The sequence below is a fragment of the Coptis chinensis genome, chromosome 5, assembly GCF_015680905.1.
Source record: "Coptis chinensis isolate HL-2020 chromosome 5, ASM1568090v1, whole genome shotgun sequence".
NCBI lineage: Eukaryota > Viridiplantae > Streptophyta > Magnoliopsida > Ranunculales > Ranunculaceae > Coptis > Coptis chinensis.
Genome location: NC_141460.1, coordinates 83,368,082 through 83,382,999, shown reverse-complemented (window position 1 = coordinate 83,382,999; position 14,918 = coordinate 83,368,082). Strand labels below are relative to the sequence as shown.

At 37.0% G+C, this 14,918-nt stretch overlaps 2 protein-coding genes across 2 annotated transcripts; both read left to right on the top strand.

Moving 5' to 3' along the window:
- The first annotated feature begins 1,836 nt into the window (after positions 1 to 1,836).
- On the top strand, positions 1,837 to 2,894 carry LOC147499418 (uncharacterized). Its single transcript, XM_086563473.1, has 3 exons — positions 1,837 to 2,193; positions 2,435 to 2,581; positions 2,625 to 2,894. Exons 1-3 carry the CDS (start codon positions 1,837 to 1,839, stop codon positions 2,892 to 2,894), a joined length of 774 nt encoding a protein of 257 aa, XP_086419599.1.
- Positions 2,895 to 13,222: 10,328 nt separating this feature from the next.
- Positions 13,223 to 14,387, top strand: EDL3 (EID1-like 3). The gene has a single exon (XM_086561221.1). The coding sequence runs from the start codon at positions 13,280 to 13,282 to the stop codon at positions 14,198 to 14,200; it is 921 nt and encodes a 306-aa protein (XP_086417347.1). The 5' UTR covers positions 13,223 to 13,279; the 3' UTR covers positions 14,201 to 14,387.
- Positions 14,388 to 14,918: the final 531 nt, after the last annotated feature.

Below are 14,918 nucleotides of genomic sequence, written 5' to 3'. Positions count from 1 at the left end.
AAGTACTTACACTACGAAAACAATGCGAAAGTGAAACTAAGATGCCAGCGACGCCATTTGATAAAACATAAAAATTGATAGTTTACCTACGAAATGAACGATGAAACTAAAAACGTAAGTAAACTAAAACTATTTATGATGCTATATTTATCAAAGACTTTTACTCTCAATCCTATGAGATATAGTGGAGTAGAGTGATTCGTTCCACTCCTAGTCCTTCCGCATGTTGTGTTCTCTACGTATAAGTATTCTTAACTCTAAAGTCTAATGAGAGATTTACGAAGTGGCAACTAGACTACGATGCAACTACCCACAAGATGCAACTAGTCGACTATTAGAACAACTATGGGAATGCTACGTTGATTCTATGATAAGGAGTTAGAGGGGGATTGATTCCACCTTAACTCGACTTAATCCTACTAACCATTTAATTGTCATAATCCGAATTGAACTGCTTCGCAGAACAATATGGTTACTCCTAATCCCTAATTACACATGGCATTCCTACCAATTCATAACTAGTATGTGAACGATTAAACTCATTCTCATGGTGAACTAATCGTTTCTAGAGTGGAAAGGAAATTACGACGACTCTACGATAATCGGAATCAAGCTTTCATCAAGGCTTCTCAACCCCCTCAATGGAGGTTTAGCCGAGAATCATCACGCTATCATTCCCAATGGAATTCAAACAAGACATGATATAAAGATTGAAACTTTGCTTGTTTAAACCCAATTCAAAACTACTAATGCAATAATTTGAATTAAACTAATAATGACAATTACTTAAATCTGCGAATTGAAATTAAACAATTAATGGAAATGAAACTAACTTATGGAGAACACTATTTTATTAATCTAATAAATAATAAAACAATTATTCAAATATTAAATTAATAATCTAACTAATCTAAGTCTAGCTATCTACGTAATAAGGGAGATTAGATCTACACAATTGTAAATGACAAGAATCGAAATTGACAAACTAGCTAATTTATTAATCAAACTAATTAAGAATAATGATTCTAAAGAGTTTAATCTAAAACAATAATTGAAATGGAACTAAACTTAATTAATCTACTGAAAACTAGATTTAGAATTCTATATATTTTTTGGTCTAACTAGCTACCATTAACTATCTACCATTAACAAAGAGTGAAGCTTTTGTTTTTATACTTTCAGATCCAAAAATCGTGCATGGGCTTGGAGCCATGTTTTGGGCCAGAGAATCAGGCCCAAAACCAAATTCTTTCAGTCCAAAAGGCCTCTTCAGCTGCAGTTGGCTTCAACAGACTTTTCGTCCACTTTTGCTCATCTGATGGGTCAAAGCTTGGACAATTGGAAAGCTCTTCCGAGAGCGGTCGTTTTGACATAAGGTAGGCCCCATTGTGAGGTCCGAGTCCAAAGATCTGGCCTTCGGAAGTTCAATGACGACTTGTGTGATGTTTCGCTCGCGTCGACTTTTCAGCTTTTGATCGGGCTTTAGAAAGGCTTTGTCTTCTTGAATCTTGGCATTTAGTCATGGAACTCCTTAGTAACCGACCTTTGCTCCTTTATCTCGCTAAAGTGGCACATTTCTGCACATAATGGACTTTGAAGCCTGAAATGCATAAAAACATGTAATCAGTGTTAACTCTTAATTATTACTCACATAATTGGTCTAAAAGTATGACTGTTACAGGGTTAAAACTACAGTTTTGGGCTCTTATCAGTTCTCATAGTCCAAAAACCACTACGAACCAAAGTGAAGTTGTAAATCCTTGTAATGAGGGGTTGAAGTTTGTACCCCCTAAAGTAGGTCAACACTACGCCACTCGAGATGCTCTTGTGAAAGACATGAAATCTTATGCAATTGCACACATGTTTGATTTACGTCGTTGCAATACTACCTCCCAAAAGTTGGTAATCAAGTGTAAGGCAACTAACTGTCCATTTCATTTGTATGCAAAACCTACAACTGGGTCTGATATGTGGGTGGTTATAACTTTTAGAGATGCACACACTTGTGCACAAGATAAGGTCGTTTCAAAAATTCAAGCGCATTTAAAGTGGGTTTCAGAAATTGTTATGTCCAAGATTAAGGACAATGAAGAACTGACTGCAAAGAACCTTCAGTTGGAGGTGAAACAGTCACAACTAACTGATGTGACATATAAAGTTACGTGGAGGTCTAGAGAAATTGCGTTAGAAAAGGTCAGAGTACTATTGTAACTATCAGCAACTATGACGATAACTAGTAGCAATATATAAAGTCTTAGTACAATTCTGTGTTTAGGGTATACTATGAAGAACATTTAGTTGTAGACCGAATTATTCTTTATAGTATGCTATGCTATGAAGAACATGTATCATCTTTTCGATTAACTTGTATCTGTCATGGCGTGTAACTATTAGGCATATGTAACCTGAGCTGATATATTTTATTTTGATGTAGATAAGGGGCAGCTTCAGTCAATCATACCAGATGCTGCCAGTTTATTTTAAAGAACTGAAGAAAATTGATCCAGATTGCCACACTGATATAATAACAACAAGCGAGCACAGGTTTGAGCTATGGCGTAACTGTTCGTGCCTACAGAAGGTACCTTCGTCTATTGATTATGATCAATGGAACTTTCATGAAGGGTAGATACAAGTATGTCATCCTAACTGCTCTTTCTGTTGATGGAGATAGTCATTGCTTTCCAATTGCAGTTGGTGTAGTCCCAAAAGAGAATAATGAACATTGGGATTGGTTTCTTCAAAAACTCAGAGATGTTGAAGTTGGTCCTACAGATAAGTTTGTTCTATTATCATATAGGCATACAAGTATTCTCCAGGCAGTGCCAAAATTCTTTCCAAATGCGTACCATTGCTTTTGTGCACAACATATTGCCAACAATGTTAGCAAATAAAACACCAAAGGGATAGTTAAGGCCGCTGCAAAACTTATGATAAAGCTGACTTTGTGAGAATCATGTGTCACATTTAGTGTAGTGATAGTAAAGGTTTCGCATAAAAAATAATAAAGATTAGGAAGGAACGATGGTCATTTGCCTATCTTTGAAATGAGAAGGTATGGAATTTGTTATACAAATCATATCGAGAGTTGGAATAAGATGATTATGCCCGAGCGAAGCTATGCCAATTACATCTCTGCTAAATGGTATTTGAATAAACATTATGAGGCACTTTTATGACTATCGGTCATGGCTTCGGGTTGAAGACAAAGTCGACGAAATCGGTGAGGATGTAATCATTTCCTCTCATTATATTAGTCGGGCCGTTCACTACAATAAGGGCTAGTGAGCGTATATATTACCGGTACCGCCGTAAGGTGCATGGATCTGATTGACTACTAAAAATGTTGTACATGGTTTTTTCAACAAGTTGGTATTCCTTGCGACCATGCAATGAAGGCCATTGGCGATGGTTGGTTTTGTGTATATGACTTCGCTTTGCCCGTGCTACTCAAAGGAAACAATGATGGATACCTATCAAGAGAATTGGACACCGATGAAGGGCAAAGAACAGTGGCATTGGGGAAGTTACAACATCATGGTTCGTCCTCCCACAAATGAGGTAATGCCTAGTAGGCCCCAAAAGAAGAGGAAACATTCTAAAGGGAAGGGTGTGCCAGTGCAAAGGAAAAAGTGCAGCCGTTGTGGTGCCCTTGGACACAACAGAGCAACCTGCCCTAATGTGACAGATGATGCTGCTTGGATTGACTTTTCAGCTGGGGTTTCGGCTGATTTTACCAACGAAGACAACATTTGAGTTAACCATCAGCGACGAATATAAGTACTATCAGCAACTAATCTTGTAATGTTATTTGGATTTTCTTGGGCCTTTCAATGAATATGTAAGTTATTTGGGAATCAATGTAATAGTATTTTGTTGTTGGGTATACTTGCAAGTGTTCTGTCTATTGAACTTATCAATATGTAGGCAAAAAAAAACAAATACTATAAAAAATACTATAAAATTAAGGGTTAAAATTAACATTGCAATTGAAACACTTAGGATTGTAACTTGAAAATTAGAGACGTTATCTAGGGCCGTTATCTAAACAAACCATTGAGTTCAAACCCTTTCAAAATAATGTTATTTGGATTTTCTTTTGTCTTTCAATGACTATGTAAGTTATTTGGGAATCAATGTAATGGTATTTTGTTGTTTATACTTGCAGGTGTTTTGTCTATTGAAGGTATCAATATGTAAGGTAGCAAAAAAACAAATACTATAAAAAATTAAAATTACCGCCTCAATTGAAACACTTAGGATTATAACTTGAAAATTATCTAAACAAATACTAATTTAAGGTGTTTTGTCTATTGTTTAGATACATTATCTAAACAAACCACTGACTTCAAAATATTATGTTTATCAGAACGGAGCACTGTGAAATTAGACATATAAGTTCCAAAATAATAACGGAATAATAAAAGACATCTGAAAATGAGAGCATTTCGATGTCCCCTAGTTCTTATCTTCAGCTATATTCTTCTGCTGGTCAGCAGACCCATCTTCAGCATCTTTAACTTTGTTGTTTTCTGCATCTTGTAGCTGTACCTGTCTTCCAGCTGTTTCATCATGATTCTCTTCATCTGGTTCAATGTTGAGTTGGTCCTCAGTAGCAGCTTCTATATCCTCCTTCGCTTGCTCAATTCCAGCTGTTGCATCTACTTCACTCTGTTGGCATTAGTTAGCCTCCACTTGGACCAACTCAGCAGCAAGTTCAACATCCTCCCCAACAGCAGGTTCAACATCCTCCTTCTCACATACAACTTCCTTAGTAGCAGGTTCAACATCCTCCTCAGCAGTAGGTTCAACATCCTCCTTCTCACATACAGCTGCATCTGCTTCACTTTGTGGGCATTGCTCTGTCCCTACTTGGACCCACTCAGTAGCAGGTTCAACATCCTCCTGCACTTCCTCACTTGTAGCTGCATCTGCTTCACTTTGTTGGCATTGCTCCATCTCCACTTGGTTCAGAGTAGCAGGTTCAACATCTTTGTCCACTTGCTCACTTCCAGCTTCATCATCCTTTATCTCAGTAGCTGCTTCAGCATCCTTGGGCTCTTTGTCAATTACAGCTGAATCTGCTTCACTCTCTAGCTCTATGCCAATGTCAACTTGTTTCAGTACCTCTGTCCCAATAGCTGCTACATCCTTGGACACATGTTTCAGTACCTCTGTCCCAGTAGCTGCTACATATATACTTGGACACTTGGTTCTCTACTTGCTGACTTTCTTCTGTCAACCTCTTTTCAAATTCTATTCTCTTTTTAGCCACTTCATATGGATTTAATCCACAAGATATAATGTTCATTCCAATCTTCAGCCGCATTCTAAATGGTTGCATGTCAATATTGTTTACCCTCTCAGGAACACCTCCAAGAAGACTATCAATAAAGGCAAGGCAATATAACCCACAGCTGTTGGAATCTGGTTGTTGTGTGACACTAACAAATTCACGAGCCCATGGTGTGTTCAAATCAACAGTGGAGCTTGGATCAACACACCTAAGCACATAAGGAATCATTCTCTCCAAAGCTAGTTGTTCATCAGAAATTTGGTTTCCACCAAGAGAATCATAGGTGCACACTTTCATCTCTTTAAAGTTAAAGACATCAACAATCCAGTGACTACCATGAGCTTGAAGAGGTACAATTACTCTCTTACCCTGTACTGGGTGCGGTTGATTTCTAATTCTTCCGTCAACGGGGTTTAAATACTCCTTCACAATTTCATCTGTATGGGACAAACCATTAACCACTCTTTCCTCTGGGCTTGCAGCTCGAAAAATTGGGTCTTGTAGCTTATTCTTGAATATCTCATACTCTCTTATCATGAATTTCTACATTCACAAAGTGATGATTAAACTTATCAAACTTAAGTAAAATTAGTGAGTAAGCTTCAACAAAAACTTAGTATTAAAGTATAGAGAACTCACAGCAAAGTAAACATCCTCCACAACAGCATACACTTCATCTTCCGGAATGGCATGTTCCTTACAGTGCTGCTTATACCACCTTATCAATAGCTTAACATATAAGTTAAGAACCTATAAAATAATCAAATAGGAATTAGTAACAATTAACTTTTTGTAGTAGTTTACTATGCACATTAATACCAAGTTGCTGATAGTTTTAGAGCAAATTACTAATGGTAGATTCATTACCTCACCATCCACCCATTGTCTTCCATGTAACAAATGAAAATTATGCACTGAAATAACTTGATCATACCTAAAAACTCTCATATCTAGAGAGTTCTGTTGATTCTTCTTCCTATTGCACTTTCTCCAATAATAATTGACAATATTTACCTCACCTAAGGTAGTTGTTTTCTTGTAAAAGGTTGATGATAGAGCAACCTTGATTAATGAGTCACAGTCCTTTCCGATATTCTCTTCCCATAAACTAGTACTTTCTTTTCCCAGTTTCTTCTCCCTCCTCTTTCTTCTACGGCCACTCTCTGCACTTTTCTTATCCATTTCCTTCTCCATCTAAGTGTGAATGAGTACCACATCAGGGTCCTCCACATCACCAGCATCATGCTGACCGTCAGTGTTCTGATCATCATCTACAGCTGCCACATCATGTTCAGTAATTACTCCTTCTGATGGTGATAGGGCTGGCAATTCAGTTATGTTAGAGAGCTATGCACTTCCAGCCAATAGAGAAACAAAACTGAATTTTTCCATTTCTCTATTCAAGACTGCTTCCCCATCAAGATCACCAGGAGGAAGGACTAAAACAGATGCCAAAGGATATAATAACCCATCAAGATCCAGATGACAAAGAAGAGTAAAAGGGAACATAATCAAGCATTGAAGATTTAGTATAAGGTACTATAGCAGTCTGTACCCCCACCAGGTCCTCCTCCAGCTCCACACTATGTTCTTGGTATGTCCCTCTGGGTATGACCTCACTAATCTTCTGCAAAGCACTTGCAGCAACTGACTCCAAATCATTTTTGCCTTCTTTGTTGTTGTGCAACATCTTCATCTTCGTCTGACTCAGCCTGGATCAACTTCCTTCTTTGTTTGGGTGTCTCAGCTTCCTTAAGCTTTAGCTCCTTTTCCCTTGTTCTCTCATTGATTTGATATTTTTTTCTTCAAATTTTGCCTCTCCCTAGCCTTTATAGCCTCATTTTTGCTTGCCCTAGATGGCTGAACTCAAGTACCACAAACTTTGACCACTTTCCTTTTCTTTCTTTCATACTGAGCAGGTATTGAAGTATCTTCCACAACTTCAAGGCTTTGATTCTTGTCCAATGCTCTTTTTCTTTTATTTGAGGAACTAGGAGAAACCTCAAAGGTAACTTTCTTAGAAACATATGAACTCCCTTTCTTAGGTTCTGAGTGAACCTTCTTCTGGGAAGACTTCTTCGGGGTAGACTTATTCTGGGAAGACCTTGTTGGTGTTTTCAGTTTAGCATCAGAGCTTACATTGCTTGGCTTCTTTGGGGTTGGGCTTCTAGTTCTACTCCTTGTTCTAGCATCAGCACCTTTCATAACCTTAACCTCTAAACTTCTGCTCCTTGTTCTACTCCGGCCCTACTCCTTGTTCTACCCCTTGTTCTAGGCCCTTTCACAACCTCAACCTCTAAACTTTCCATACCACCTTTCAACCCACCATGAGCAATCTCTTGAATTATTATTTCCATGCCAGTCCTTATTTCACTCTAGAGTATATCCCCAACAACTCTAACCTCCTTACTGACCTGTTTTAGATTAATCAGAGCACATAACAAATAATATAAGTAAGATCCCACTTCAATATTTGTAAACCACTACAGATACATTGTAGTGGCTGACATATCATGTTTACCAATAGCTCACTCATGGTACATTAACATATTACTGCCTCATATATGAAACAATGCTGCAACATGCAGTTCCATAACAACACATTATCAGTGTTTCATATAACAACATGGGTCCTAACAACATTTGCAATTTCAATTCAAGACTATATAATATGGTACCCATAACATATTACAACTTTCTATAACATTTTAAATAAGATTATATTAGTACTTCAAATGTCAAAAACTGGTTACCCATATCATGGGTACCCTATTATCATTCTGGGATCAACATGCAAGATCCCACTTTACTATTTGTAAACCACTACAGATACATTGTAGTGGCTGACATATCATGTTTCCCAATAGCTCACTCATATATGAAACAATGCTGCAACATGCAGTTCCAAAACAACACATTCTCAGTGCTTTATATAAGAACATGGGTCCTAACAACATTTGCAATTCCAATTCAAGACTATATAATAGGGTACCCATATCATATTACAACTTTCTATAACTTTTAAATAAGATTATATGAGTACTTCAAATGTCAAAAGGGTACCCATGTCAAACTGGTTACCCATATATTATCATGGGTACCCTATTATCATTCAGGGTTAAACATGCAAGATCCCACTTCACTATTTATACATTGTAGTTGCTGACATATATGGTTTCACAATAGCTCACTCATGGTACCATAACATATTGCTGCCTCATATATGAAACAATGTTGCAACATGCAGTTTAATAACAACATATTATCAGTGCTTCATTAACAACATGGGTCCTAACAACATTTGCAATTCCATCATCATATTACAACTTCTTTAACATTATAAGATTATGTGAGTACTTCAAATGTCAAAAGAAAACAAGTTACTTACAAGGCCTTTAATTACTTTTGTCTGTCTTTGAAAAAGTTCCTCATTATTGTATGTCCCTGAAACTGCTGCACCACTTTGCATGGATTGTTGCCCCAAAGCATCCTTTAGCACTTCTTCATCCAGTTCTCCTTCAGAAAGATCTAGACTTTCCAACACCACTGCCTTCCCCTTAAGAGGCTGAAGCTTTTTCTGATAAGTATGTAGATGTATGTTTCTGGAAGGCAAGTCTACCCAATCTAGTATTATGGGGAACCTACCATCAACTTGTCTCCGAGCCCCAAGAGATGGGATGTGAAGATATACCCAAATAACAAAACAAATTAAACAACCATAAACTGCGAAAGAATCCTTTCTAACACTCACCAAGTTAGACATGTCTTCCAAAAACTCTTCCAACATTTCAAACAGAGGTGTGCCCTAAGGAAAGCTGCCAAATGCATTTAAATTCCCGGCCAGATCAATATACCTCCCATTAACTGTCCTAGCAGATCTTGGAAGCACAACTTGCAACAGTATATACAACATATTCAGCCTAAACACATCATTCTGACTTTCTTCACCAACACTTGATTTTGCCAAGTTTCTAGCTTCCAATATTTCTATTTCAAAAATCATGGTTCCTTTAAAAAACCTTGCACGAAATTGGGATGGGATCTTGATGTCTGTCGTGTAGAATGAATTAGAAACCGACTTCACACTTAGACCCATTATAAGAGCAACATCACTTTTCTTAAACACCAAATCCTTTTTACCGATTCGGTAGCAAAGTTTACCTACTTGGTGTCCCAAAACAGCATACACTAGCGTAGAAGTGGTGTGCATTCTCTCGTTAATGCTTAAAAACTTACCGAAGCAAGACTTCTCAAAATATTCCCTCTCTTCAGTAGTGAATGTCTTGAACAATTTATGCATTTTATCGAGTGACATATGAACAGTCAAATTAAGCTTTCTCATTTTTGAAAGATTAGAAATGGTCGAAAAATTAGGGATTCAAGGTATTTAATTTGGGCGGTTTTTTTGGTCTGAAAATGAACACTGAACAGTCCTTATAGCTCAAACATATAACTACCGACACATGCCAGTTAAAGGTTAAAAAACCATCATTTCTTCAATTGTTTCGGCAAATAATTAATACTATCGGATCGTTCCTAACACGTGTCAAAGATTTTTCCCGCCCAAACTAGATTCTTCATATCACTAGTTTATCTTAGTACAGACATATTCCTACGTTCTAACTATCAACAACTTTTGAGTCTGGTCATTTTACAAAGGGTGGGACTAGCTTCCTAACATTTTGGCTATTTGTATAAGAATTTTTTTTAAAGATTGAACTACGGACAAGCTTGTAACTGAGTTGGGTGCGAACAATGGTGAAATATGGCACTGAGATGCTACTTCTCAACTTCAGTATGTGTTATTAAATGCTACACTTTTGCTTTATTTGATATTGAATAAAGGGTTAAATAAACTTATCAAAGTTAACTTTTGTTTAACTTGTTATTGGATAATAATATTTTGTACGTAAGATATAGGTGTATATTAAAGTCAACCTGATAGTCTCAATTGTGTTCTTGTTTATGGCTTCAGTTGCTGATATATCATACATAAAACGCTGCCAATTACCTCCGTTTCGAATAACACCCAAATTTGATTTTGTGAATGCTAAATGCATTTTTTCTTTTTTCTTCTTATTGAGTTTCCATACAAATTTCTTTCTATTAGGGTCTCATTATCTCCTTATAAACAACAACAGTGATATAAGGGTACACCTGATATAATCACAAACAAAACATATAAACATTAACAGTTACTGTGCTGACACTCAAGTACAATGAACCGGCCGTTTCTCAAACCACAAAATACCATTATATCGATTCAAGCCCAAACCTATACAGTGAAACATTTCCAAAACTCCATAAGGTGATCTATGAAGTGAAATGGAAGTGGAATTTCAAAAGAAACCCAAGTTGCCGAAACCTGGCGGTATATATAAGTGTCGCTTATGGTTACATCCACAGAGTCTTTATTGCTAAAACATGGCAGAACCGCGACTGATAAGGCAAAAACTCAATTTCATGCGCTTGGACAAACCTTCCACATGACACATGAATTCTTCTAAGAAAATATACACATCAAACACTCTCAATTTTACCTCACCTGTTACATACTTTTTCACTCCATGAAAAAAGAACGAAATCAACATGGAAATAGTAAACACAACTATGAAAACCTTAAACAAACTCTATACACTACTACGTAAAAACAAACCCAAGTTGCTGACGGTACATGTAAGTTTCGCTTATGGTGGCATCTACAGAGTCTTCATTGCTAAAACCTAGCGGAACCGCGACTGCAAAGGCAATCCAAGCCCACCATAATGATTGCTCAGTTGTTTTCTTCTGCTTTTGAATCATGCCTTGAATCATATTCAAGTAGTCAATCCATTTTTTCATCAATCTAGAAAGGGACTTGTTCATCAAGTACATTAACAAACCTTCCACAAGACACATGAATCCTTCTAAAAAAATATACACATCAAACACTCTTAATTTCACCTCACCTGTTACATACTTCTTCACTCCATGCAAAAAGAACAAAATCAACATGGAAATAGTAAACACAACTATGAAAACCTTAAAAAAAACTTTATACACAACTACGTAAAAACAAACCCAAGTTGTTGATGGTACATGTAAGTGTCGCTTATGGTGGCATCCAAAGAGTCTTCATTTCTAAAACCTGGCGGAACCCCGACTGCAAAGGCAATCCAAGCTCACCACAATGATTGCTCAGTTGTTTTCTTCTACTTTTGAATCATGCCTTGAATCATATTCAAGTATTCAATACATTTTTTCATCGATCTAGAAAGGGAATTGTCATCAAGTACATCAACAAACTTTCCACTAGACACATGAATCCTTCTAAGAAAATATACACATCAAACACTCTCAATTTCACCTCACCTATTACATATTTCTTCACTCCATGCAAAAAGAACAAAATCAACATGGAAATAGTAAACACAACTATGGAAACCTTAAAAAAAACTCTATACACTACTACGTAAAAACAAACCCAAGACGACTCAGAAAGAAACCAACACTGAAGACAACAAACCAAAGCTCAAAACATTTCAATAAACAATGAGAACCGTAGAGAGAGAGGATAATCAAGAAGATGAACCTTAGAAAAATCCATTATCAAGATTTGTGTTTTTGTCCTCTATGAAAAACCTTACCAAAATCACGAAGGACAAGATAACCAAGAAGATGAAATAAAAAAACTGGAAGCTTTGAAGGTTTGAAAACACTTTTATAGTTTGGCACAAAAATCGAGGTGAACGTTGTCTCATGTCCGTACAACAAAAAACAAGCCGAAATTTGCGATAGTAGATCCATAAGTTCTTTGGTTCGTGATCCCACAATAGCTAAAGTCCGTTTTCATTTTTGCTGGGTTGAAATCCAATAGTCATTAATCACTGGTACGTATCGCTAAGAGAATCTAACGGATAGATATGACTGTACATATCAACATCAGAAGTACAATATGAGAGATAGTGTGTTGCAGAGGAGAGAGAGTGTGGCAGAAAAGAGAGAATATTGTACAGAAGGGCAAATAGTCAAAAACCCGTTGAATTGGTCAAAATTGAAAGACATGACCGGTTGGAGAACAATGTCGATTTATTATGGCCGATTCAAGCAATTACCCTAATGACTACATTTGTGCCATACTAAATAAATGAAACTTTATATTATTTGGATGCCTTGCAAAGATAATAGAATTAGAGAAAAATGAAAAATCAAATTACGGTATTGATGATCGAGCATCTGATCACTCTGGTTGTTCTTTTCAGTGCGTCACTAACGTGGCACGCAATAACAGGTTCTCTACTTTTAACAAACGCGCATCCACCACTTGGAAAAAAGGAAGCCGCACCCATCCCTGTACGACAAAGCCAACACACTTTAGAAAAAGACAACTTCACCCTTCATCTAAATGCCAATTAACAATACCTTACTTGAGTAAATTGAAGTAATTAGTCACGAAATTAAGATAATTTAACTTGAAGGACTAAAATAACCTTTCTACTTTAGGAACATTAACCCTTGCAGGTGGTACAGCTATGACCACGTGACAAAGATTAAACAATTCTTAAGATTCTTAAACAATTCCATTATTAGCGATGGTGGTTAAGATTCTTCCCCGTGTAGGGCCACGGTATTAAAATACAACCCATTGTGGTTCATCAAGAAACAATGTCCTTACAAAACTGACACGTAGTACTTGAGATATTTTTCTCATCATAAGGAAAAGATATTTTCACAGGGACACGTGTCATAAGATCTTAACTGGGATCAACTCTAAAACCATACAGGCTAATCAATCTTCTCCCAACACGTGTCCTTTAAACTCTTCTAAGATTGCCACGTATATGGTTGTTAGAATGAGATCAAGTAACGTTTACATCAACCAGTTACAGTAAGACACGTGCCTTTCCGTTTATAGTATTGAGTGTTGGGTTTATATAAACACCATATCACCAACTGCCTTGCCGGGCTTGTTTGAGTAGTCGGCATTTTCTTTGGAAGAAAACAATGAATGAGAATAGAAGAAGAGTTAGACGGAGTCGACCCAGTGAAGAGTCTGACTCGATGATAAGAACAAGTGATTCATCAGGTCTACAAAATGAGCGTATACTCATGTTAGTCTGCAAATCAATCAATTGGGATCCTCATCTTCTATGCTTAATTTCTTGCGTTAGTAGGAAATTAAGTGCGGTAGCTAAACGAGTATTATGGAAAAAACTATGCGCGTCGCGAGCTCCGCGCATGGTTCCAACATTAGTTAATGGGGAGCCAAATTTACGAGTTGGAGACGGTTGGCACGCACTCGCAAAGCTTTTATTCTTCTGCTGCGGGTGCGTGCCCAGCCGACATTTCAAAATTGATCAAACTCTACTTGGTCATTTCTCGAAGACGTCGCGTTTTTCGAAAACTTCGGGGCAGAGTTTCTTGATGAAGAGATGTCAAAGTGATTTATTGTACATCAGTGATCCATGTGAACATACTGTAGAAGGTAGTTTTGAGGATTTGGGAGTTTTTAGAGGGGTATTTAGGGGATTTATGAAATCGAAAACTAGAGATCTTTTGATTGGACGGAAGGCAGAGTTTGAGGAGCTTATTCGTTGTCCCTATTGTGGTGCACGTGTATGGAGTATGACAACAGCTAAACTTGTACCCAAGAGTGCTGCAAAAAGACTTGGGTCCCATCATGAGAAACTAGAGTACTTCGTTTGTGTAAATGGACATGTGCACGGTTCATGTTTATTGGTTCCTCTATCTTCCGATGAGTATCTCGATGATGATGATGATGCTAGTGATTACGACGAGGAAAGTGGGGTCCATAATATGGTGAGAGCATCTTTGCAAAATGGGCGATCAAGTTCCAGTGGTGAAGAAATATGTGAAGGGTCAGCACTCAGCACTGGTGGAGTGAGTGGTCAGCGAAGTTGGTGACAGAGATGAGAAGAGATTTTTTTTTGTTTGCGATATTTTTGAGAGGTGAGTGAGCTTATCTTTTGTAGTTACTTGGATTTGGTCATGTGGACTGTGGAGTATCTACATATATATAGAATTAGTACATTCTGTTGTTTGTGTATTAGAAAAATAAAATAATATGGTCGACAATTTTTCTGTTTGTTTATACCTCCTTTTCTTTTGGATTGATAATATCTATTGTTGAATTTGTTGCTTTAGATTTACGAGATACTTATGTTAAAAAAATATATAATCTGTGTGAAAGTTGGGAAAATGGACAAACTCTGGTAGTTGGAACTTGGAACAGAGAGAATTCATTGAAAGATGGACATCTTGGTTCGTATTATTGGAACACATGTTTGACCATTACAATAGGCAGAGTTGTAATCACTGGACCATCACTCCATCACATTAAAGTTTTGATTTTCTTAGTTTTTTCCTTAATATTTCTATAAGTTCATATTCATAAATCATAAGCCAATCCCTCTCAAAATCATGGTCCATGGAACACGAGACCACTTTTCCCAACACGGTACTTTTCATTTAAGTGTCAAACTATTAAGTTTTCACATGCTCATCTTATTACACATTAGGGTATGCCCGTACGGCACTGATGAAATCAACGCGCTTTCGGGCTATTTTCTCTTCCAGTTTAATTGGTCATTATCTATAAGTTCAATAATATAAATTGGGCCAG

Excerpts from the sequence above, each read along its gene's own strand:
- LOC147499418 (XM_086563473.1), top strand. The coding sequence starts at position 1,837 with ATGAAATCTTATGCAATTGCACACATGTTTGATTTACGTCGTTGCAAT. Across the intron at positions 2,194-2,434 it reads GAGAAATTGCGTTAGAAAAG|ATAAGGGGCAGCTTCAGTCA; the intron begins GTCAGAGTACTA and ends ATTTTGATGTAG. Across the intron at positions 2,582-2,624 it reads ACTGTTCGTGCCTACAGAAG|GGTAGATACAAGTATGTCAT; the intron begins GTACCTTCGTCT and ends ACTTTCATGAAG.
- EDL3 (XM_086561221.1), top strand. The coding sequence starts at position 13,280 with ATGAATGAGAATAGAAGAAGAGTTAGACGGAGTCGACCCAGTGAAGAG.